Source organism: Notechis scutatus, chromosome 16, assembly GCF_049901735.1.
Source record: "Notechis scutatus isolate UNSWTSFEM ecotype Mainland chromosome 16, rNotScu1.2, whole genome shotgun sequence".
NCBI classification, from domain to species: domain Eukaryota; kingdom Metazoa; phylum Chordata; class Lepidosauria; order Squamata; family Elapidae; genus Notechis; species Notechis scutatus.
The window spans coordinates 1,262,446-1,286,651 of NC_142024.1; the positions used below are offsets into that span (position 1 = coordinate 1,262,446).

The 24,206-nt window shown below is 42.4% G+C and overlaps 2 protein-coding genes across 2 annotated transcripts in view; one reads left to right on the forward strand and one right to left on the reverse strand.

Moving 5' to 3' along the window:
• The window catches only part of ATP10D (ATPase phospholipid transporting 10D (putative)), a 22,595-nt gene extending 678 nt beyond the window's left edge, over positions 1-21,917 (reverse strand). Inside the window, exons 1-22 of the mRNA XM_087944637.1 lie at positions 21,114-21,917; positions 20,025-20,315; positions 18,657-18,851; positions 17,104-17,308; positions 16,469-16,554; positions 15,723-15,829; positions 14,982-15,113; positions 13,658-13,773; positions 12,976-13,228; positions 12,314-12,516; positions 11,525-11,707; positions 9,994-10,570; positions 9,509-9,615; positions 8,287-8,413; positions 7,604-7,788; positions 6,315-6,600; positions 4,559-4,635; positions 4,035-4,160; positions 3,262-3,462; positions 2,201-2,281; positions 641-745; positions 159-346 (exon numbers count right to left, since the gene is read on the reverse strand). Coding sequence (XP_087800763.1) covers positions 159-346; positions 641-745; positions 2,201-2,281; positions 3,262-3,462; positions 4,035-4,160; positions 4,559-4,635; positions 6,315-6,600; positions 7,604-7,788; positions 8,287-8,413; positions 9,509-9,615; positions 9,994-10,570; positions 11,525-11,707; positions 12,314-12,516; positions 12,976-13,228; positions 13,658-13,773; positions 14,982-15,113; positions 15,723-15,829; positions 16,469-16,554; positions 17,104-17,308; positions 18,657-18,851; positions 20,025-20,284 — 3,800 coding nt within the window. The 5' untranslated portion in view covers positions 20,285-20,315; positions 21,114-21,917. The remainder of the gene's footprint in view (positions 1-158; positions 347-640; positions 746-2,200; positions 2,282-3,261; positions 3,463-4,034; positions 4,161-4,558; positions 4,636-6,314; positions 6,601-7,603; positions 7,789-8,286; positions 8,414-9,508; positions 9,616-9,993; positions 10,571-11,524; positions 11,708-12,313; positions 12,517-12,975; positions 13,229-13,657; positions 13,774-14,981; positions 15,114-15,722; positions 15,830-16,468; positions 16,555-17,103; positions 17,309-18,656; positions 18,852-20,024; positions 20,316-21,113) is intronic.
• Positions 21,880-24,206, forward strand: part of COMMD8 (COMM domain containing 8) — a 5,244-nt gene continuing 2,917 nt past the window's right edge. Inside the window, exons 1-2 of the mRNA XM_026689883.2 lie at positions 21,880-22,121; positions 23,246-23,401. Of these exons, the coding sequence (XP_026545668.1) occupies positions 22,080-22,121; positions 23,246-23,401 (198 nt within the window). The 5' untranslated portion in view covers positions 21,880-22,079. The remainder of the gene's footprint in view (positions 22,122-23,245; positions 23,402-24,206) is intronic.

Here is a 24,206-nt window from a genome sequence, read left to right on the forward strand (position 1 = left end):
TTCCATTTATTTCTATTTTCCCCATGCCAGAATTTCCATTTTCCCTGGGAAGAACTTCGAAAGTAAATTCTTGCCCCCTCGTACTGGATGAGAGCCAGTGTGGGAAAAAGCAAGATGGATGACTGGCAGATTTAGACAGGTTAAAAGTAATACATTACCTTGGAAGCAAAGCCAGTGTAATTGCGATTGTGAAGTCCAGATAAAACATCGGATTCATCAGTTGCCTCTGGATAATCCAGTATGGATTCGCTGGTGGGTTACAGAGGAGGCAGAAAGCTCCCAAAAGCCCAAGGATGAAGAAATATAAAAAGATGCTACCAGCGAAAACAGAGAAATGTATAATAGTCTGAAACAAATTAAAAAAAAAAAAAAAAACAGAACAGTACAAATTTGGGTTCCATAAGACCTGTTTCCATTTGGACAGCTAAAATTAAATGCCGTGAAAGGGAATTTTTCTTCCCTTTTTTAAAAAAAAGTGCGGTCTGAAAACTAATGTTTTATTTGGACGGAGACTTTAGCTATAGCTTGGTGGCTTGTTCATTTTTACACTTTTCTCGACCGTCATTAGTTTATCAAAATATAAAAAGCAAAGAAAAATGAAAATAATGTGGGAAGGCACTGAACACGTTAAGATACTCACCAAATTTTTACTTTCAATCAGAAGGTGTAGTAATATTATAAAAAGCATGGTGGTATTCATACGATTTCCAAAAGAGTAGACGTCTACATCAGAATTTAGAAATGTCTGCAAAGGAGAAAAAAAAACATGATGTAACCATCAAATATAGATACATTTTATAGCAGTGGTCACCAACCAGTGGGCCGGGGACCACTAGTGGTCTGCGAGAAAATTTTGGTGGTCCGCAGAGAAATGTCACCCCCCAAAGCAATTAAATATGGAGTGTGAAGGATGTGTGTTATGTTTATTTTCGTGGTCATGATGTGCACTGAGGATGGTGTTTGATTTCATTTTACCAGGTGCAATGACAATAAATTAAACTAACTAACTAATCCAGGCCGTGTGGGAACACAAGGCTTGCTTCACTTACATTGTGAACAACACGAGGTAGTGAGGGGAAGGGGGAAAGGGCAGAGGGGGGAAACTTGTCCCACGCGCCTCTCATGGCCACCGGGCTGCTTCTTTCCGCTTCTTTCTTCTTCTGCTTTTGGCTGCACGCAAGGAAAGCAGCAAAAGTCTTTCTTCCTCTCCCCCAAACTCTGCCAGAAATGAGTCTTTGTGACCCTGCAAGGCCTCCTGCTCCAAGAGGCTGCGCCGGCAAAGGCTCATTTCTGGCGGAGTTTGGGGGAGAAAAAGAAAGACTTCTCCAGCTTCTGCTGCTTTCCTTGCACGAAGCCAAAAGTCTCTCTCTCTCCCTCCGCCCCCGAGAATGGAGCTGGAGACGGTATCCTGCGATCCCAAATAAAAAATGATCAATCGGAAGGAAAATGGGGTGGGAGATTTTCCTGCAGACTTTTTTGGGGGGGATTTTCCCAGGGTCTCTGGTCTGCGGGATTTAAAATGATGAGTTTGGTGGTCCCTGAGGTCCAAAAGGTTGGCGACCCCTGTTTTATAGTATATATAAAAATGACACACCACAAACTGTGATCATAACATAAAGCAATATTAAACGAGTTGGTATTTTGATGCAGAAATTCCTAATGAGGAATCCAGGTGGGGCTGTAAAGATTGGGACAAATAAACACTATTGGGACAAATATTCACTATTTTTTTAAAAAAATTAAAACATTCACAGAGTTGGAAGGGACCTTGTAGGTCATCTAGACCAACCCCCCCCCACCAGCCCAAGCATCAGAGATCAAGGAAAGAGAGTCCTCGACGTATGACCCCAATGGAGCCCGACATTTCCGTTGCTAAGTGCGACAGTTGTTAAGTGAGTTCTGTGCCGTTTTACGGACTTCCTTGCCGCCATTGTGAAGGGAATCACTCCGCCGTTGTTCAATTAGTCACACGGTCAGAAAGTAATCGGGTGAATCCCCGTTGTCAGACGGTCGCAAAAGGGGATCGCGTGGCACGGGGAATACGAGTCTTTTGCCAAGGGTCTGAATTTTGATTGCGTGACCACGGAGATGCTTTCAAGTAAGCATGAAAAACGGTCACAAGTTACTTTTTCAATGCCGGTCACTAAACGAGCTGTTCTAAGCCAACAGACTACCAGTAGCTGGTTTTATAAATACTTACAAAATAGCAGATAAAAAAGCAAACCAGACTTTGGTAAAATGCATCCACCAGGTTCATTGCAAAGGCTATCCCCACGTACGGCTGAAATGAAAGTAAAATAAAATAAAGAAAACAGGCTAGTCACTTCTGCTGGTTTGAATGATTAACCTTTATGTGAGTTTGCATGTCTAAACCTAAATTCACGTCTCCAACTGAACCTGAATTGAAATCCAAACCAAATCTCCTTAGTCAACTTTCCAAGATGGCGATGGACAAAGCCCAGAATCTCAACAGCTGGATTTCTGGTGAAAACAAGAATTAACGCACTCCACGCCACAACACAGGCTCCATGGAAGGGAAGCAAAAACTCAGTTAATCTCTGACACCGCCAATATTGGCTGGGATATATTTCGAAAGGCATAATAATAATAATAATAATTGACTAATAATAGTCAGTAATATTTGTGATACATTTTTAAACGCTCAGTTGACTGAGTTTCATGTTTAATGAATTGAACAACCATTTGTCTGAAATGGTATACCTCCTGCTTGAGCAGGGGGTTGGACTAGAAGACCTCCAAGGTCCCTTCCAACTCAGCTATTCTGTTCTATTCCATTCCGTTCCATTCCATTCCATTCCATTCCATTCCATTCCATTCTATTTTCCATTCCATTCCATATTTTCTATCCTATCCTAACAATGTAGGATCAGTGTTAGACAGACTGACCCATTCCTCTAAGAGCTGATGAATAGAAATAGCTGTACAATAAATCCACGTTTCTGGAAAAGTTTTCCTTAAATAATATAAACAACGAAAATCAGGAAGAGCAGCCCAGGCCAGGAGGCAACTGGAAGTATAATAAATCTTGCATGTCATGGGGGGAAAAATACACTTCTCTCCAAAAAAATCCATCTCCATCCGTTGGTTAGAAACCTGCCTAAGAACATTTTACAGCTCCAACTTTTTCAGAAAGTCAGAAAGGAACAAGTTATAAAAATTATGGTTCAAGGAGTGTGGGACCGAGATCTGATAAATCGATGGAGTTTTCAAATAGGTGAGCCAAGCCCCCAAAATAAATACCTCATTTTTCTGACTTGCTTTGTAAAGCTCTGGATGCTTCATGAGGGTTTCTGCAGATACGTCTTTATCTAAAACCCCGTATATGACGGGAGGCACCGAGGTGAAGAGGAGATTGAAGAAAATCAGGCTCCAATAATCAATCATGGGAGTTCCTGAAAACCCACAAAATATTTGATACCAGAAGAGGAGATTGACATATGCCTGCAATGATTAAAAAAAAAAAAGACAGTGCAAAAGTAGGATTAATGTTTGTTAACCTTTGGAGGCTTAATCTATCTTAATCAAAGATAGATGAGAGACAAGAGAGAGATAAACAAAGAGAAAAAGAGAGAGAAAGGAAAGAAAGAAAAAAAGGAAGAGAAAGATGATGAATGGATGGGAGAAAAAAATAGATGAAAGAGAGAGAAGACACAGAGAGAAAAACAGAGAGAGAGAGAAAGAAAAATAGATAGATAGATAGATAGATAGATAGATAGATAGATAGATAGATAGATAGATAGATAGATGATGGATGGGAGAGAGAAAGATAGAGAAAGAAAGAAAGACAGACAGACATTGGATGGATGGATGGGAGAAAGAGAAGAGAGAAAGATGGAGGGAGGGAGGGAGGGATGGATAAAGAGAGAGAAAGAGAGAGAGAGATATGATTGACACTATAACTTCTTACCCGAGACAGAGGGTCTGCTTTGATCTCCCCGGCCAGCCTCTGACCTCTGAACCCACTAACCCTATCCCCCTTTCCAGTGCCTTCTTCACCCCTGGCGCCAACGTACCAGGTTTTTGTAAAAGAAGTAGAGGATCATGTTAGCCAGCCGGGTGTAACACCAGTGGCCATGAACGAAGAGCAGCTTCCGGAGGTGCTGGAATTGAGAAATGGCGAAGTCGCTGGCTAACACCGCCTGCAAAGACACGTCAGAAAGGAAAGAGTGAGGCGAATCGAAACGGTTGCTAAAGTCTCTTGGTGTCTTTTGCAAACGCCTGAACACTCAGAGGCATAAATCCCCTGGCAACGGGGGTGTTCCAGATTACAGATGAACAGAGTCGGAAGGGAACTTGTAGGTCATCTAGTCCAACCCCAACTCAAGAGCAGTCCAGGAATGCTTTACGAGTTGACACCTGGGGGTTGCAACCCATTGGGCCGTAAGTGTGAAAAAGGGACCTAAATCTCATTTTCCAGTGCCATGGTAACTTACGAACGGCCACTCAATGAAGTGTCGTAAGCCGAGGACCACCTGTACCTGAGAATGAAGACGTGGGCAGCATTGCTCTCACTCAGGGGTCAGCCACACGCCCCTACCTGCATGCCTTCTTGTCCAGAGATGCCGATTCCAATGTCCGCCACCTGAATCATGCTTACGTCATTGGCCCCGTCACCTTCAAAGCAAAAAGACACAATCGGGCCCTCGCAAAAAACAAACAAACCCTACAACGTTTTAGACACAACCGAGGAAGTACAACTCACAGATCATCCAAATAGACGGCCAGCTACATATAAGGTACAGGTGGACTCACCACTGTCCATTTAGTGAACGTTGGTGGGGAGCCTCGTGTCTTTTGCTGGTAGCCCTAGTAGAAATAGCAGAGTTGGAAGGGACCTGGGAGGTCTTCTAGTCCAACCCACTGCTCAAGCAGGAGACCTAGACTATTTCAGACAAGTGACCATCCAGTCTCTTCTTAAAAACCTCCAGTGATGAAGCACCTACAACTTCTGGAGGCAAATTATTCCACTGGTTAATTGTCCTCATTGTCAGGAAGTTTCTACTTAATTCCAAGTTGCTTCTCTCCTTGATGAATTTCCATCCATTGCTTCTTGTCCCACTTTCTGGCGCTTTGGAGAATAGCTTGATCCCTTCCTCCTCTCTGGGGCAGCCCCTCAAATATTGGAAGGCTGCTCTCCTGTCTCCCCTGGTCCTTCTCTTCCCTAGACCAGCCAGGCCCAGTTCCTGCAACCGTTCTTCGTGGGTTTTAGTCTCCAGTCCCCTAATCTTCTTGGTTGCTCTTCTCTGCACTTTTTCTAGAGTCTCAACATCTTTTTGATAATATGGTGCCCAAAACTGGATGCAGAAATCCAAGTGTGGCCTTACCAAGGCCGTATAAAGCGGTATTAACACTCCACCTGATCTTGATTCTATCTCTCTGTTGATGCAACCCAGGACTGCACTGGCTTTTTTCGCCGCTGCAGCAGAACACTGGCTCATACTGGTGGCCTATGTCCACTAGGACAATCACGTCACAGAGCAAGGACCTCTCTAATCCTTTGACATGTGTCATAGGATGGCCCGGGAATGCATGGTGTAGAATTTAGGATTTAGAATTCAGTGGAACATCCTGAGCAGCAAAAGACGGGTGTTTTGAAGTTTCTGAGAGGTGGCACATTCACACACACACACACTTTCCTGCCGCGTGTTGTGGCCCGCCAGCAGCTGATGGAGCTGGCAGCAGAGTCGGAAAATAGTGAGTAGCTTGGGGAGGAACCTGGGCCAGTCCTGGAGGCTGAGGAAGGCTCGGACGAGGGCTCTGCGTCAGAGACAGCGATGGGGCCAGGGCCGTCTGATAGGCATCAGCTGCCTTCAGGCTCGGACAACAGTGAGGCGGGGGAGCTTCTGGAACCGGTTCCCAGCCTGCGCATGCGCAGAGCTGCCAAAAGGAAGGCAGAATTAAGAACTCAGGGTTGACGTGGGAGTAAGGCCACAGGTGGACGGTGAATGGCCCCTCCCATCGGGATTAAAAGAGAGAGCAAAAGGGGAGGGGGCTTTTGCAGGAAAGAATTCGTTGGTTCTTTCATTCCAGCCTCGTGGAGATTTGTCTGCATAAACCAGCCCTTCCTTGTCAGCACTGAGTGTGGAACTATTTACCGGGCAGCTTTCCAAGATAGGTAAGGCCTGAGCTCATTAGTCTACCTTCCCAAGACTGTTTGCCAAGCTGTTGGCTGAATGTGAATGCAAGAAATTTACATTCGTTTAAATAAAATAGGTTTTTGCCGGGACACAGAGTTGGGGCTTTAGTGCTTTTGGGGGTAAGCCTAGGACAAGACACCACGAGATGCAACTCACCCACGGCCAACGTCATGACCTGCAGCTCCTTCTGGGCCTGTTTCACCATTTTGCTTTTCTGCAGGGGCGTGGCTCGGCAACAGATGACAGCCCGGACTTTCCTTGCAAGCTGCATGAAAGCGTTTTGGAGCCTTCTGTGCAAAGCGAATTCCAGGGTCGGCCCGTTGATGATCAAAGCAAAGCTTCTGGTGGGAGCCGCTGCTCCTGAAGGGTTTTGGGGGTTCGGGGTCTGAGATTTTATATCAATCTCTTCCAAAATGCTTTTCACTTTCTGCGCGCAGGTCTCCTGGTTGGGGAGGAAAGAAAATGGGTGAGAGAACAGCTTCACCTCAGTTCGGTTGGTTTCTAAGGTTGGTTTCTTTTGATTGCAGCTGGCTTGGCTTTGAAAACCAGCCTCGTGTGCGTATTACGGCGTGACATTGACAACATAACATTGCACGAGGTCTTTAAGTGAGGAACAGGGTTGTTAAGGGAAGCTGGGTTTCCCTTTGGCTTGGCCTGTCAGAAGGGGGCAAAAGGGGACTCCGGGGACGTTATAACCATCATGTTTCCAAGTATCCAAATACTTGGTTTTTGGAGGGATGCTCCAATGGTTTTATAGGTGAAAAAAACAACAGAATGGAATGGAATGGAATGGAATAGAATGAATAGAAGAGAGAAGAGAGAAGAGAAGAGAATATGGAATGCAAAAGAGAATATAGAATTAGAATAGAGAATAGACTAGATTAGACTAGAATAAGAAAGAATAAAAATAATATAAAATAGAATGCAGAATAGATTAGAGAATCAGACTAGACTAGAATAAGAAAGAATAGAATAGAAAATAGAATTAGAATTAGACTAAAATAGAATAGAATAAGAAATAATAATAGAATAGAAAATAGAATTAGAATAGAGAATAAAACAAGAAATAATAAGAATAGAATAGAAAATAGAATTAGAATAGAGAATAGAATAAAACAAGAAATAATAAGAATAGAACAGAAAATAGAATTAGAATAGAGAATAGAATAAAACAAGAAATAATAAGAATAGAATAGAATAGAATAGAAAATAGAATTAGAATATAGACCAGAATAAGAAAAAATAATAGATCACCGTGGCAAGAAAAGTCATAACACGAGGCCAAACTCGCTTCCCTGATGTTCCAACCTTAGCCACACCAATGTTGGCGTCAGTTATGGTCATAACCCCTGTATCTGGAAGACCATATCCTCCAGCCCCCAAACCCCACAAAGATAGGGCGTTTTTAGTCCTTTTATGCAGAGCCACGAGAGCTTCCAACACACCAAATCCTCACTGTTGAGTGAGAAAAGTCGGTCTGAGCCGTCCAGTAATTTGCAGGAATAGGCGATGTTGATGGCCGTCTCCTTTTTATCACCGGTCAGCATCCAAACGTTAATCCCGGCTTTCCGGAGGGCCGCTATGGTTTCTGGAACCCCTTCTTGCAGTCGGTCCTCGATTCCAGTGGCCCCTATTAAAACAAAAGGAAAAGGAAAAAAAACCCAACCAGGTTCATTATTTCAATTTTTTTTTTTTAAAGAAAGAAAGAGAAATGCAAAAACAAACATTAAAAAGGATGCAGCAGGCTGGAACAAATGAACGTAAAGATTCTGGGTAGTCCTCGACTTACGACCACAACATTCCTGTTGAGAAGAGAATTGCTTGGAGTGTGGTGCGGTGGCCTGGAGGTGGCGCTCTCGTCTCACCATCAGGAGTCTGTGAGTTCAATCCTAGGGAGAGGCAGATACTTTCCCCTCTCTGGGCATGATGAGAATATTATCTGCCGGAAAAAAAACTCTGCACCGGTGACAGGAAGGGCAGTCGGCCATTAAAACACTCTGCTAGCTGCGTTCTGCCCAGACTCCACCCCGCAAGGGATGACAGGCTCATTTAATGAAGATGATAATACCGAGGAGAATTGCTTCTGTGTTTTTAAGAGGTTAAAGCGTCGGTTTCCGTTGCAACTCACCAAGCAGGGTTAGTTTATTTTCGAGCCTCTCCGCCGACTCCAGAAGCAGCTGCTCCCTGTTTTCTATGCTGCTTTCGGCTACGAATTGTCCTTTCAGCCACTCTTCATATTCTTCGTTGCTCAGCACCTGAACGCCCACCCCAAAATAGGCATCCCTCACAATGATATTAACGGCAATGCTTAAGTGGCAGGGGGGTTTCCTGGGGTCTATGGCCATTCGGGACAGGATTTAGCCGAATATCAAAGGGATGGTGGAATGGAATCGTTAAAAAGGGAGGGTGCGAAAAGGAAGGGCAGAATGAAAAGCGGATGAGACAAATTAAAATAGTTTTCTTATGCATTTTAAGTAGTCGAACTGTTGGATTGTTCTTTGGTGGGTTATCCTGTGGCGAGTTGGCCATGGTGAGTTGGGGGTGGTGGCGGGGGAGGGAGACTGTGGGGTCCTTGGTGATCTCTGATCTTGGTGGTTTTCTTGCAGATGTTTCATGACCCAACTAGGGAACATCTTCAGTGCTAGGAGGGAGTTGGATGTACAGACAGGAGAAGAAGGAGAAAGAGAAAAAGAGGATAGGGGAAAGGGAAAGAGAAGGGGGAGGAGGGGGAGGAGGAAGAAGAAGAGGAGGAGGAAGAGGAAGAAGAAGAGAAGGAGGAGGAAGAAGAAGAGGAGGAGGAGGGAAGGAGGAGGAGGAAAAAGGAGAAGAAGAAGAAGAAGAAGAAGAAGAAGAAGAAGAAGAAGAAGAAGAAGAAGAAGAAGAAGAAGAAGAAGAAGAAGAAGAAGAAGAAGAAGAAGAAGAAGAAGAAGAAGAAGAAGAAGAAGAAGAAGAAGATCATCAACTATCCTATCCTCTATCCTCGATATAAGGAGCAAAAAAACAATTTTAAGGAGAAGGGTGGCCTGCAGACTTCAACTCCCAGAATTCCCCAGCCAGGGAATGGATTGAATATACATTCTATACGGTAACAAGGCAGCAGCTCTATTCTTCTTTTTCCCCTAGGAAGAATTCGTACTATCCCTTATTTTCAGCTGTGGGTTGAGCCACACTCCTAAACAGGGATATCGGATTATGCCCTGGCTTAATCTAGCTTTCCTAAATTAGGAAAAAATATTAATTCAACTTTTCATTATCAGAATTTTTTTTAAAGTGTGTGTGTGTTGGGGGGGGGGGTTCTGCAAATTCTTTAGGCTTAACCATTTTACAATTTATTTATTTTTTCAAATTGCCTTCATAGAGATGCAAAGGGTTCGAAGTCCTTGTCTGGCATAGTCATTCAGATGCCTCTGAGTTCTTTCCTCTACTGTCCTCCTCGGTGATCCTGATTTATCTTTGCCTGGATTTGGGGGGGAAAAAAAACGGTGGAGAGAATATATAAATAGGTAAGAACTTGGGGGGAGGGGGAAATAAATAAATGGATTATCTTTCCTCCCTGAGGCTTGCAGCGTATGTATTAGTATTGAGTATTTATTTGATTTGTCAGTCGCTTACAAGATACAGGTGTAAGAATAAATATAGTTTTGAATACATGGGATAGAGACTTAGAAGAAAAATTTAAAAAAAAGCAATAGGACAGGGACGGTAGGCATGATGGGTGGGCTTATGCACACGCCCCCTACAGGCCCCTTGGGAATCCTCTTGCTGGAATCCTGACAGCCACAAGACCCCCCCTCTAGCACCAGGACCAAAGTTTTGGCAATCGTGATCCTCCTACCTGGGGATCCCACGTCCAGCAAATTCATAACGGTAGTGTCCGCCCCTTTTGTGTACACCACAACCTGCTTGAGCACCGGGTGCTTCACAACCACCGACATGCGCTTCCGGGTGGAGTCGAAAGGCAAGATGTGCAGGAGCTGAAAAGTCAACATTCCCAAAGGCGCAAAGTCGATCTGCACCTGCTCAGGGCTCCTAGTTTTCAAGGTGCACTGGTACGCTCTGGCGGCGTGGACCAAGGCTGCTTCGTCCGGGCTCTCCGCCTCGTAACATATCTCGTGGTTGTTTAAGGACTCGTACGACAGTCGGTCCGGCCGGTCCTCGGGCAACCTTAAAATGTCTGGCATTTTGGGGCTTGGGGAGGCGGATGGCATTTCCAGAGTGTCGGACAACTGCGCTGGAGAAGATGGGAATTTCACGTGGACGGACACTTTCCCGGATTTCTTCGGTTCCTCTCTACGTCCGCCGGAGGAATCCGGGCTTTGGGAACTCATTTTGCGACTTGACAACCTTTGGAATATGTTTTTAAATTCGCCCAGGTGTAAAGCGGGCATTTTGACCATGGACGACCACCGTCTCTGCGAAAGGAAGAAATATGGTCTATAAAATGCAGGCAGCCCTCGACTTACAAAACGCTTCACTTAGGGATGGGTTCGAAGTTGGGACGGCACTATTTTACTATGAAAGCTCCTTGGATGCTGATTGGGTAGGACAGTGGATTTTTCTGCAAACTTGGCAATGTGACGATGTGTGTGGACTTCGACTCGCAGAATTGCCCAGTCAGACAAGTTTGGAAAACACAACAGATATAAATGATATAAAATTTCACACTTTATAGAAGTTCAATCTGAGGCTTTCATGCCAGAGAGAGGGAGAGAGAGAAAGAGAGAGAGGGAGAGAGAGAGATGGATGGAGGGATGGAGGGATGGAGAGAGAGAGAGAAAGAAAGAGAAAGAGGATGGATAGATACATGGATGGATGGATGTAGAAAGAGAGAGAGAAAGGAGTGGATGGATAGATAGATGATAGAGATGGATGCATGGTTGGGTGGGTAGGTAGGTAGGTAGGTAGGTAGGTAGGTAGGTAGATAGATAGATAGATAGATAGATAGATAGATAGATAGATAAATAGATAGATAGATAGATAGATAGATAGATAGATAGATAGATAGATAGATCTTCCAGTATTGGAGGGGCTGCCCCAAAGAAGAGGGGGTCCACCTATTCTTCAAAGCATCAGAAGGCAAGAGAAGAAACAATGGATGGAAACTTATCAAGGAGAGAAGCAACCTGAAACTTAGGAGAAACTTCCTGACAGTGATAACAATTAACCAGTGGAACTGCTTGCCACCAGAAGTTGTAGGTGCTTTCATCACTGGAGGCTGTTAAGAAGAGACTGGACAGCCATTTGTCTGAAATGGTCTAGGGTGTCCTGCTTGAGCAGGGGGTTGGACTAGAGGACCTCCAAGGTCCCTTCCAGCTCTGTCATTCTGCCTTATGGAACATCTGGCATTCTCTATTCTCTGTACTCACCCTAAGTCGTGGTTGGTCAGGGGCGCAAACGACCACCGTGTTGCAAATTGCCAGGGCAATGAAGAATTCAGTGATATACACTATTTCTGGGATCGGCTTCCGTTTGTCTGAGTAGGAATAGGCTTTGGCTGAGATCCGACTAACTTTCTTCACAAGTCGCATATCTGGCACAACATCTGTCTCCTAGGGGTAATATGTTAAAAAAGCAATCAGAATGTCGTCAGGTTTCTCCAAGACAAGCAGGCAAGACAAGGAAACAACGGATGGAAACTCATCAAGGAGAGAAGCAACCTGGAATTAAGGAGAAACTTGCTAACAATGAGAAAATTTAACCCATGGAACTGCTTGCCACCAGAAATTGTGGGTGCTCCATCACTGGAGGGTTTTCAGAAGAAACTGGACAGCCATTTCTCTGAAATGGCATAGAGTCTCCTGCTTGAGCAAGGGGCTGGACTAGAAGACCCCCAAGGTTCCTTCCAGCTCTCTTCTGTTCTGTTCTGTTCTACTCTATACTCCTATTCTATTCTATTCTATTCTATTCTATTCTATTCTATTCTATTCTATTCTATTCTATATTCTAGTCCTATTACGATTCTATTCTTCATTCTACTCTACTCTACTCTACTCTACTCTACTCTACTCTACTCTACTCTACTCTACTCTACTCTACTCTACTCTATATAGCCAGAAGTCTTTTTGAGTCTAAATAAAAAAGGTCCTGTATGGAGGAAATGTGGTGGCAACTCTACTAGATTCTTGAGCAAGTCGGATGGTTTGGGGGATACTCACAAGAGGGCTACTGAAGGCTAGTTGTCTCCAGCCAACAAAGCCCATGCTGCTGGAACTGCGGAAAATCCGGGAGTTCAAAAATTCACTGGATTTGCGACTGAAGAACCTTGCCCTGGACGCATGCCTCAGCGAAGAGTGCGACGAAAAATAGGCGGCCTCATCTTCCTCTTCGTCGTAATCTTGATACGTTTCTAGTCTCTTGGCTAATCATGGAGGGAACACCCCCCCCCCCAAAAAAAACAACTTCATTAGGAATAGTCTTCGACTTATGATCACAATTGAGCCCCAGATCTCTGTTGCTAAGCAAGACAACGGTTCGGTGAATTTTGAGCACATTTTACGACCTTCCTTACTATGGTTGTTAAGTGAATCAATGCAGTTTTTGAAGTTGTTGAGTGAATCTGGTTTCCCCCATTGACTTTGCCCATCAGAAGGTCGCAAAAGGGGATCGTGGACATGCAACTGTCATAAGTACATGCCAGTTTCCAAGCCTCCAAATTTTGATCATGTGATTTCTGGGGATGCTACAAAGGTTGTAACCGTGAACAATGGTCCTAAATCCCATTTTTTTCAGTGCCGTTGTAACCTTGGTCACTAAATGAACTGTCGTAAGTAGAGGACTTTACCAAAAGGAACTGGTCATGGACGTGCCTCAGTCTTACCATTTTCCTCATGGCCGTATTCCAACCCTGCAATGCTGCATCTCCGGAACACCATTTTATTCTCTGTGAGGGTACCGGTTTTATCCGAGAAAATATATTCAATCTGGCCCAGATCTTCCGCGATATTCAGGGATCCACACTGGATCTTCCGGTCGGACACCTCGTCATATAAATCGATGTCGTTTCTGATTAAAAAGATGTGCCCCAGCTTGACGAATTCAATGGAGACGTAAAGAGAAATTGGGATTAAGACCTGTGAGGCAGGAAAAAAAAGAAGAAGAAAAAAAAGGCAGATTTGTGAGGTAAAAAAAAAAGAGAGATGAAATATGGCTTCCTCACACAACCGGATCTTCTTATCCATCACAAGCCAGCAAAGTCAGGTGAGAGCAACACTCTGACTTTCTGACTTTCTGACAATCCAGATTCACTTAAGAACCGTGTGACGAACTTAACAATTCACTTCACGACGGTGGCCAAGGAAGGCCGTAAAGCGGGGATCCAAATTCACTGAACGCATGCTTCGCTTAGCAACAGAAGCTTTGAGCTCAGTGGCGGTCGTAAGTCAAGGACTAGCTGTACAAGAAAAACAGCCCCCTTGTTTCAACCCCGTTCAAAATACTTCAGGATCATAAAAGGGGACATAAAAGTCAAAAAAGTTAGAAGGAAGGAGCTATAAAATTACCTGCAATAAAATTATCATTGTCCAAAACATTAGAAAACCTCCCAATTCTGCAGGTAATTCTTTCCCGCTTGTATAGAGAGGGGTTGTAGGATTGGCCCTTAGCCAACGTCTGTGCCCTTTCAGGAAAGGAAAGAAATGGAGATTTGGAAGAGTTAAAATATCAAAGATGAATGTTATTTATTGTCCTTTAACACGATTTTGTCTTAAAGAAATCATACATGGTTTGTTGTTTTTTAAAACGATATTGTTTTAAAGGCATTGACTTACCCCAGAAAGCAAAGATCTAAAATTAATCTGGTTTTATGCACTTTTTTTAAAAAGTCTGACCATTACTGATTTTAAAGATGATAGGGGGGAAAAGTCACTGAATTCAACAAGATTTCCATACATTGTCTTTTCACACAGCAAAAACAGTCTCTGGAGAATGCTTATGTTAGTCAATTTAAATAGAAGTTCCAGAAAAACATCAATATTAGCAGTATAAAATTATATAGAGCACTATATTTTTTTAAAAAAAAAAATTTAATGGGTTAAAATCTTTTTTTATTGCTTCGTCTTCTCAGTTTTAATAGAAAATGTTATTTCAGTACAGTGGTATTTATATGACCTATTTATATTTTTAATGTTATATTATTTAGGCGACTTAGAAAATAAAATACAGTTATGAGAAAAAAGGAATATCCTAGCAATATTAATTATAGTTTTGGATATGAATGTTACAAATAGTGTTATCCTCTCTCCCTCCCTCCCTCCCTCTCTTACTTTCTTTCTTTTCTTTCTTTTTTCCCCCCTCTCTCTATCTCTCTTTCTTTCTTTCCTTTATTTTTCTTTCCTCTCTCTCTCTCTCTCTCCCTCCCTCCCTTTCTTTCTTTTTCTTTCCTTTCTTTTTCCTCTCCCTCTCCCTTTCTTTCTTTCCTTTCTTTTTCTTTCCTTTCTTTTTCTTTCCTCTCTTCCTCCTCTTTCTTTCTTTCTTTCTTTCTTTCTTTCTTTCTTTCTTTCTTTCTTTCTTTCTTTCTTTCTTTCTTTCTTTCTTTCTTTCTTTTCTTTCTTTCTTTCTTTCTTTCTTTCTTTCTTTCTTTCCTCCTTTCTTTCCTTTCCTTCCTTCCTTCCTTCCTTCCTTCCTTCCTTCCTTCCTTCCTTCCTTCTTCCTTCTTTCTTTTCTTTCTCTCTCTCTCTCTTCTCCCCAGTCAGGGTTAGCAAATTTAAAAGATTGAAAGTAAAGTTAAAAAATAATAATGATGACGATGATGAAAAATTACAATAAAAAAACAACCTCTGACTTTCCTATGTGTGTGTGTGTCAGTTAGTCTTGTCTTTAACTTACCGATCGCCCCTATGAAGCACATCACGAGGAGAAGCAGCACACACCAGAGGATGTCCCTATTCATTCTCTTCTCGAGTTTGCTTCGCTTGTACCGAGCTCCCATTGTGTTTAACATGGCTTTTGTTTCATGACCTTGCAACACATACGCACACACACACAAAAAGAAATGCACACTGGGTGTCTCAATGCAAAACAAAACTTTTAACTCATTAAGAGGAGGGAAGCGGTGTAACCCTTATGCAATAGCAATAGCCCTTAGACTTATACACCCCTTCATAGCCCTCTCTGAGCAGTTTACGCCGGAGTCAGCCTTATTGCCCCCAATAATCTGGGTCCTCATTTTACCGACCTTAGAAGGACGGAAGATTGAGTCAACCTTAAGACGGTCAGCATCAAACTCCTGACAGATGGCAGTCGGCCTGCAATTGTGCATTCTAACTACTGCGCTGCCACCATGCTGATGTGATGTTTACATAATGTTTTCTAAATCAAGTGAACCTCAGTCGATCAATCCATCAGGATAGAGCTGGAAGGGACCTTGGAGGTCTTCTAGTCTAACCCCTTGCTCAAACAGGAGACCCCAGACCATTTCAGACAGGTGGGTGTCCAGTCTTTTCTTAAAAACCACCCAAAGTTCTGGAATTGTGTTTTGGGAACATTTGTATTTCCTGATTGATCAATGAATGGGTCGATTTCTTGCAGGTTTTTCACTCTCCTGCCCAGTCCAGCTATGGCACCCACCTGCGTAAACCACGATGCCGAGCACAGCTTCTGTGTTCCTGACAATACATCCTCGCATCAGCAGGTTGTCCTTATTTAAGCCCACTCGCACCCCATCCACGTTCTCACTGCAACACATGGAAATCTAAGAGTGATTTTTTAAATAATTGTTTAAATATTTTTTATTAGACACACACAAACAAAAACAAAAAGAAACATTAAAAACATTGAACATGACACAATCCTCCTAACCCACATAGTTGTCTTACATTGCTAAATCACACATAAAAATAGTGCATTTTTACATTCTATATATATTATATGTATATTTAATAATTTATTGTCTTGATCCTTTCTCTTTTCCAACCATAAAACTTATCCCATACTTTGTAATAATCCGATTCATCCTTAATTTTTAATTCTTTTGTCAATTTGTCCATTTCTGCGCACATCCAGATTTTCCTAATTATTATAAATTCACTTGGAGTTTCTTTATATTTCCACTGTTGTGCGTAAGCCAATCTCACATCTGTGATTATATGAATTATTAAATATATAATATCCTTGTCATATTTCCCCACATTGATTCCTAACAGAAAAAATTCAGGTCTATATACTGTTTTGATCATACATATTTCTTCTAACCATTTCTGAAGAGTGATTCTTACTGGTACTGCAGTCCTGCCTTTTTCTTTTTTTTAAAAAAAAAGCACCTTACAGGTTGTTATTTTTCTCAACAGCAGAAGAGCATCTTCAAAACCACTTACATGAAGCCCCGGAAAGAATTAAGGTCGTTGTTAGGAGTTTCACATTCAATTCTGCATATAATGTCTTCTGGATTAATTTCATAGGCCTGCAAAAGAGAAAGAAGATAGATAGGTAGGTAGGTAGATAGGTAGGTAGGTAGGTAGGTAGGTAGGTAGGTAGATGAGAGATTGATGACTGATAGATGATAGAGATAGATAGATAGATAGATAGATAGATAGATAGATAGATAGATAGATATGCACCAGAGGGCTCAGGACAAGAAGCAACGGATGGAAACTATTCCAGGAGAGAAACAATCTGGAGTTAAGGAGAAATTTCCTAACGGGGTTAACCGGTGGAACAACTTGCCACCAGAAGTTGTGGGTGGTCCATCCCTGGAGGTTTTTAAAGAAGTGATTGGACAATTGTCTGAATTAGTATAGGGTCTACTTCCTGACACAGGGGCTGGGCTAGAAGACCTCCAAGGTCCCTTCCAGCTCTATTCTGATTGATTGATTGAAATGGTCTAGGGACTCCTGCTAGAGCAGGGGGTCAGATTCCCTTCAGAACTGTGATGCTGGAACCCCGAACGGTCGCTAAACGGAACAGTTGTAAGTCGAGGACTCCCGGTAAGACCCTCAAGCGTGACTGGTACCTGTTCGGCGAAGCCCTTCACCACCTGTCTCTGTTTCAGGTTGGTCTCTCCATCCAGGCTCGAAGTCTCGATGTGGCAGATCCCATCCCCGTCGCTAGAATAGATCAGGATCATGTCGGCCGGAATCTCTTCGTTGCAGGCCAGTCGGATAAAATCCCCCACGCCCACTTCACTCCAAAACTTATCTATGTAGTCTCTTGATCTTCTGAAAAAACAGGGAAGCGGTTTTCAAAGCATTAAGTAGGTGGAAAACGTGAGTATGCCATTTTTTTTTTTTGCATTTTATTGATACGTTTTTCTTTAATAAGCATAAAAACTCAATATCTATATGAACGGTATGTTGTCTGAGTACAGTTAGTTTTGAAAAAGAATAGTAGTAATAATAACAATATTCATATCACTGATAATAATCACCATAATAATAATATTTGCTTCTTCATACAATAAACCTTCATTGTATACAGTGTTTCCCCCAAAATAAGACTGGGTCTTATATTAAACTAGCTCAATACCCATGCTTCACTATGAAACTATGTGGTCGGGCTTAGTTTTTTGGGAGGAAAATAAGGAAAAGAAAATTCTGCTTCTGCCTACCAGCATCCATCAGTGTTCACCTGGCTAGCATCCTGTCAGTGTGTGAGAGAGTTGAGGGCTGCTTGGAAACTGAAACAGTATTTGCTATGTGAGCAAGGAGACAGCAAGGAGCCTGGGCATGGCTTAGCTCAACTGTTCTGTCCTAAAGTTGCTTGGTGCTGCTGTGAAACTGTTGGCTTTACGGTTCTGGAGATTTTGTGATGATGTGTGAGTGGCATTTTGCTTTTTTATATAGAGAGAGTTTGCTGCAAAAGATGCATTAGGGCTTTATTCTGGTTAGGTCTTGTTTTGGGGAAAATACGGTACTAAATGCATCCATCCAGTTGACAATCTTAACTGGGGTTTATTTTTGGCATAGGGCTTATATTATGCGCATCTTGAAAAACCATGCTAGGGCTTATTTTCCAGTTGGTTCTTATATTTGGGGAAAGAGGGCATTTAATCCTTCTCTTAAACTTTTAAATTTCTAACTTCTGTTTCTGTCAACAAACCATTGCTAAAACGTCCCATGTTTAAAAAAAAAAAATCTGTTTCTTCCTTCTCTATTTTGAGTGTTAATCTATCCATCTCTGCATATTCTAATATTTTTTTATTACACTTTCCTCTGCAGCGATTCTCCTCATTTTTCCACTGTTGTGCAAAAACAATTGCACGCCGCTGTTTTGATATAGTCCTTGACTTACGGCAGAAGGTTTGAAGTTATAACATCACTGAAAAAAAAGCAACTTAGGACCGTTTTTCACCCTTACTACCATTGGGGCATTCCCCACGATCACGTGATCGAAATTCAGAGGCTTGGAAACTGGCATGTACTTAGGACTGTTGGAGTGTCCCAATCAGATTCCCTTTTGTGACCTTCCAATCAGCAAATTCATTTAACGACCGTGTGACTTAGACCCTTCAATGGGCCCCTGTTAAATTGAGGTCTCACAATATGCCGTGGAAGGACTGTTACGTACCTGCAATACGCTCTGGTGAGGAAATTGTTGATCTTTTTGTCTAATTTGTACTTTGTGTAATCCTCCAAGCCATCTTTCACGGCGATAATGGTGAGAACCACACAGAGAGGAATCATCGTGATTTCCTTCCTAAAGGCTTCCACCGCTGGCACCCAGTTAAGCAGAGCGATAAATAAGAAGTACAGATTGGCGACCCTGAAATAGAACAATCCACCGTAAACATACAAGACACATGAGTGGTTATTAGTATGCAAGCAACCTTAGCTAACCAAAGGACCACTGAAACAACGTCATGCATCCGCAAACCATAGGTGTTTATCATATGTAATCTCAAATATCCAGATATTTGTCTGGTTTTGACTTAAATATTCTGTTTAAAATTATAGTTCAAACAGTTCGGCTTAAGTCACCACAATATAAAAAAAATAGGATGTTGAGATTCTAGAATAGGAATAGAATCGAATGAAGGATAGGATGGGATGGGATAGAATAGAACAGAAAGAACAGAATAGAATATAAAATAGAATAGAATAGAATAGAATAGAATAGAATAGAATAGAATAGAATAGAATAGAATAGAATAGAATAGAATAGAATAGAATAGAATAGAATAGAATATGAATACAGAATAGAATATGAATAGAACATAGAATAAAGAATAGAATAGAGAATAGAATAGAATAGAATAGAATAGGAATAGAATATAGAATATAGAATATAGAATATAGAATATAGAATATAGAATATAGAATAGAATATAAAATAGAATAGCTATAGAATATAGAATAGGAATAGGAACAGAATATAGAATAGGATAGACTAGACTAGACTAGACTAGACTAGACTAGAACAGAACAGAACAGAACAGAACAGAATAGAATAGAATAGGAGTGCAGAATAAAACACAGAGTAGAGTAGAAGAGAAGAGAAGATGGAAGATGTATGATGGAATATGGAACATGGGGAATGAAATGGAAATGAATAGAATTCTTTATTGGCCAAGTGTGATTGGACACACAAGGAATTTGTCTCCGGTGCAGAAGCTCTCAGTGTACATACAAGCAACAAGTGATAAAATCACGATCATAATCATAAATATACAATCATCATAAATCACAACCAATGATACAATCAACCAACCGGTAGTCAGAAGATGCCAAAGGAATAGGTAATAGGAAGGATAATAGGAAGGGTAATAGTAATACAGTCCTACTACATGCTTTGACATCCTGGGACATAAGAGAGCATTGTGGGAATTAGCTGTTTTGCAGAGCGAAGGCATGGGGGAATAAAACTGTCTTTGTGTCTAGCAGAATTATGAAGTGTTTTCTTATAATTCAAATAAAAATAAGGAAACGAATGAATAACCTGTGGAACTGCTCGAAGAGATTCCTAGGTATAAAGGACCAAAACCGGTATTTGTTGGTCCGTATTCTGTTGTTCGCATAGAGGTTGCTGACTTTTTTATACTCGTCTTTAAAATGGGTCGACCAAGGTATAACAACTCGGTGTTTCTTTGATTTTTCAGGGACCAGCAGGGTGTCACAACTTGGAGCTGTGGGTCCGATTGTGTTCTGCTTGCTGCTCAGCCACCGGCAATATCGGGGTGCCCACTCCTGGTCTCCCATCTTCTCAGTCAGCAGATCTGGGAGAGGAGACCTGTAAGAGTAAATTTAGTTAAAACGATTGTTACAAAGGATCAATGGCGCATCGCACGGTCTGCTATAAACAAACCTTCTAAATCGCCAAATATTTAAACACAGACTCGCTCAAGCATCTTGAGGTGAGGTATTTATTTATTAATTACTCCAGAAGTTGTGGATGCTCCAACACTGGAGGTTTTTAAGAAGAGATTGGACAACTATTTGTCTGGAATGGTACAAGGTCTCCTGTCTGAGCAGGGGGTTGGACTAGAAGAGCTCTAAGGTCTTCTATATTCTATACATTCAATGTATGGAACGTGAAGGAGGTGTGTTTGTGTTTATTTCCATAGTCATAATGTACACTGAAGATGGTATTTAATTTGGTTGTACGAGGTGCAATGACAGTAAAAATAAAAGTAAAAGTAAAGGTAAAGTAATGTAAAGGTAAAGTCAAGTCAAGTCAAAGTCAAAGTCAAAGTCAAAGTCAAGTGAATGTGAAAGTGAAAGTGAAAGTGAAAAATAAAGGTAAAGTCAAGTCAAATTCAAAGGTAAAGTAAAAGTAAAAGTCCCTTCTCTCTTATCCTATAAGGAGATGTCTCCTGTCTGAGCAGAGGGCTGGACTAGAAGACCTCCAATGTCCCTTCCAACTCTGTTATTCTATTACCTTGCACAGGGTAGGGTTTCGCCCACATCTGATCCCAGAGAAAAGACATCACTAATGGTAGCTCAAAAAAGCAGGCATTTTTTTAAAAATAATAATAATAATAATAATAATAATAATAATAATAATACTAATGCTAATACAGGAACTCACTTGTTTGGACTCTGCTGCCAATGGGAGTTTTCACAGAAGAAATCTGACTCATGTCCTTAAGCCACGATGGGGGGGGGGGGGGCTGAAAATCTTTGCACCGCCAGCCAGGGGCCTCCAACTCGGAGAAAGTTCGGAACCAGCAACTGAAGCCCACCGTGCGAACATTCTAGAAGAGTCGAGACAATGGCTCTCCTAGGTTCTGCAGGTTGGCCTGTGTCCTCCCTCCCACTCTGCAAAGACAGGGAGCCGTCCCCTGACCACCAGGGAGCCCAACATTGGCACTGCTAAGCGAGACAGGCTGTTCAGTGAGTTTTTCGCCCCAGTTTTTTTTGAACCTTCCTTGCCACTGTCGTTTAATCGCTGCAGGTGTTAGCAACATGGTTGTTAAATGAAACTGGCACACACACCCCCGTTGATTTTGCTCATTACGTGACTCCCGGGACACTGCGACCGTCATAAATAGGAATCCGTTGCTAAGTGTGGGAATTTTTGATGACGAGGATGCTGCAACAGGTGTTAACTGTGAAAAACCGGCCCCAAGTGCTTTGTTTTTTAAAATGCTGTTATAACTTTGAACTTTGGTCACTAAAGGAAGTGTTGTTAAGGCGAGGACTGCCTGCAATCAGAGCAGAGGGTTGGACTAGAAGACCTCTAGGGTCCCTTCCAGCTGTACTCTGATTGATTGATCTGTCCGTCAATTGTAGTTCAGTTGGTGTCACAAAACTACAATTCCCGGGATGCAATGCTAGTCATGTGACAACGAGGCCCTTCCTCCTCCTCCTCCTCCTCCTCCCGCCAGCCAAACGCCGCGCCTGCGCAGAAATGGCCACGGCTAGCCGATTCCGTTGGAAAGCGCGGGCTTCTGCCGCAGGAAACCACGCATGCGCGCGACGGGGTGCAACTGCCAAAAAAAAAAAAGAGAGCTGGGTGGACCCCGTCGGCACGTTTGCGTCTGCGTAGGACAAGATGAAGCTCTTGGGGAAATTGCCCGCGGCCGAGACGGCGAAGGTGACGACGGAGAGGGGCTTTATTATATTCGGATATAGCCTATCTGGGTTCCCGCATCAGCGGAGCGTCTTCTTTCCCTTCAATTTCCCCCTCAGTTCGGGCATCGAACGGGCGACGTTAACTGCCCATGCGCAGAACGGTTCTCGCGCGTCTAACGTGTGTGGGCATGCGCGCGTCCTGGGCGGTTTTTTGTTTTTTTTTGTTTTTGCACATGCGTACTAGGGTTTTTAAACTTTCTATATAGCATCCTTGCAGTATTGAATAACGAGTTGGAAGGGACGTTGGAGGTCATCTACTCCAACCTCCTATTTCTTACATTTGCATCTCTCTTTTTTTCCCTTTTTTTGCATAGATGCAACCAGCTCTCTCCAATGTTCTCTTTTCCCCCCAGCAATTTTCTCTTTGCCCCAAAAGGGGCTTGTGTGCACCCAATACACCCATGCTGGTTATGGAAAGCTGTCAAAAAACCTCTGGGGGAGCCTGTTTTTATGTTTAACTGATTATTTATTATTAATTAATTTTATTGCATTAATTAATAAGTAAGCACTAACTCAGGAGTGGCTGTCTCATTGATTTTAAAGGTCACCCAACGTTTGAATGCTAAAATAAATGTTGCTATTTGTTCCTTAATATGAACGACGGTCCTGGAATTAGTATTATTGTTATTAAAACTTGACTCATGCCTTGCAGGTAGTCCTCGACATACGACCGCAATGGAGCCCAACATTTCTGTCACTAAGTGAAACATTTCAGTGAATTTCCCCCCCCCCATTTCCCACCTTTCTTGCCCATTTTATTAAGCGAATTCCTGCCGTTGTTCAGTGAATAACACAGTCGTTAAGCGAATCTGGCTTCTCCATTGACTCTGCTTGTCAGACGGTCGCAGAAGGGGATCGTGTGACTCCCCCGTCGTAAATACGAGTCAGTAGCCTTGGAATTTCGATCAGGTGACCATGGGGTTGCTGCCAATGGCCATAAGTATCAAAAATGCCCCTCCTTTATTTATATTTTACCAATGCCGTGGAAACTTTGAGTGGTCACTAAACGAACCGTTGTAAGTCAAGGACTACCTGAGTCATGGCCCTTAGGAAATCAATGTCTTTTTTTTTTCTTTTTTTTGGCAGTTCTTCCACAAAGTCATCGATGGGCTCTGTGGCCAGGCTTTTCCCCGGCATCGCGACTACGACGCGATTTGGAATTTAACAGAATGGATGGAGGTGCTAGAAGAAACTGCCTCATACTTCAGGAAAACGGTTGGAAAAGATCTTTCCGAGGAGGAGGTAGAAACGCCCTTAGGGCTTTTTTTTAAAAAAAGAGAGAGACTCGATTCTGCCGGTAAACTCGAAATTTATTGTGTAGAAAAGAAAATTATTAAGAACATTATAAGCAAAGCTTGGTTTACGGAGGAGATTTACACACAAAATGTGTTCACAGATTAGATTAGATTAGATTAGATTAGATTAGATTAGATTAGATTAGATTAGATTAGATTAGATTAGATTAGATTACATCAACAGAGTTGGAAGGGACCTTGGAGGTCTTCTAGTCCAACCCCCCGCCCAAGCAGGAGACCCTACACCATTCCTGACAAATGGCAGTCCAATCTCTTCTTGAAAGTCTCAAGTGATGAAGCTCCCACAACTTCTGAAGGCAACTTCTTTTCTGTTGGTTGTTCTCACTGTCAGAAAATTCCTCCTTATTTCCCTCTTTGATCAGTTTCCATCCATTATTCCTTGTCTGGCCTTCGGGTGCTTTGGAAAATAGCTTGACCCCTTCCTCCTCTCTGGGCAACCCCTCAAATCTTGGAAGGCTGCTATCCTGTCTCCCCTGGTCCTTCCCTTCGCTAGACTAACCAAGCCCAGTTCCTGCAACCATTCATCATGGGTTTTAGCCTCCAGTCCCCTCATCATCCTGGTTGCTCTTCTCTGCACTTTTTCCAGAGTCTCAACCTTTTTTTTATAGTCTGGTGACCAAAATTGGATGCAGTTCTCCAGGAGTGGCCTTACTAAGCCTTTACAGAGTGGTAGTAGTAGTACCTCCCTTGATCTTGATTGTATCCCTCTGTTAATGCAATTTAGGATTGCG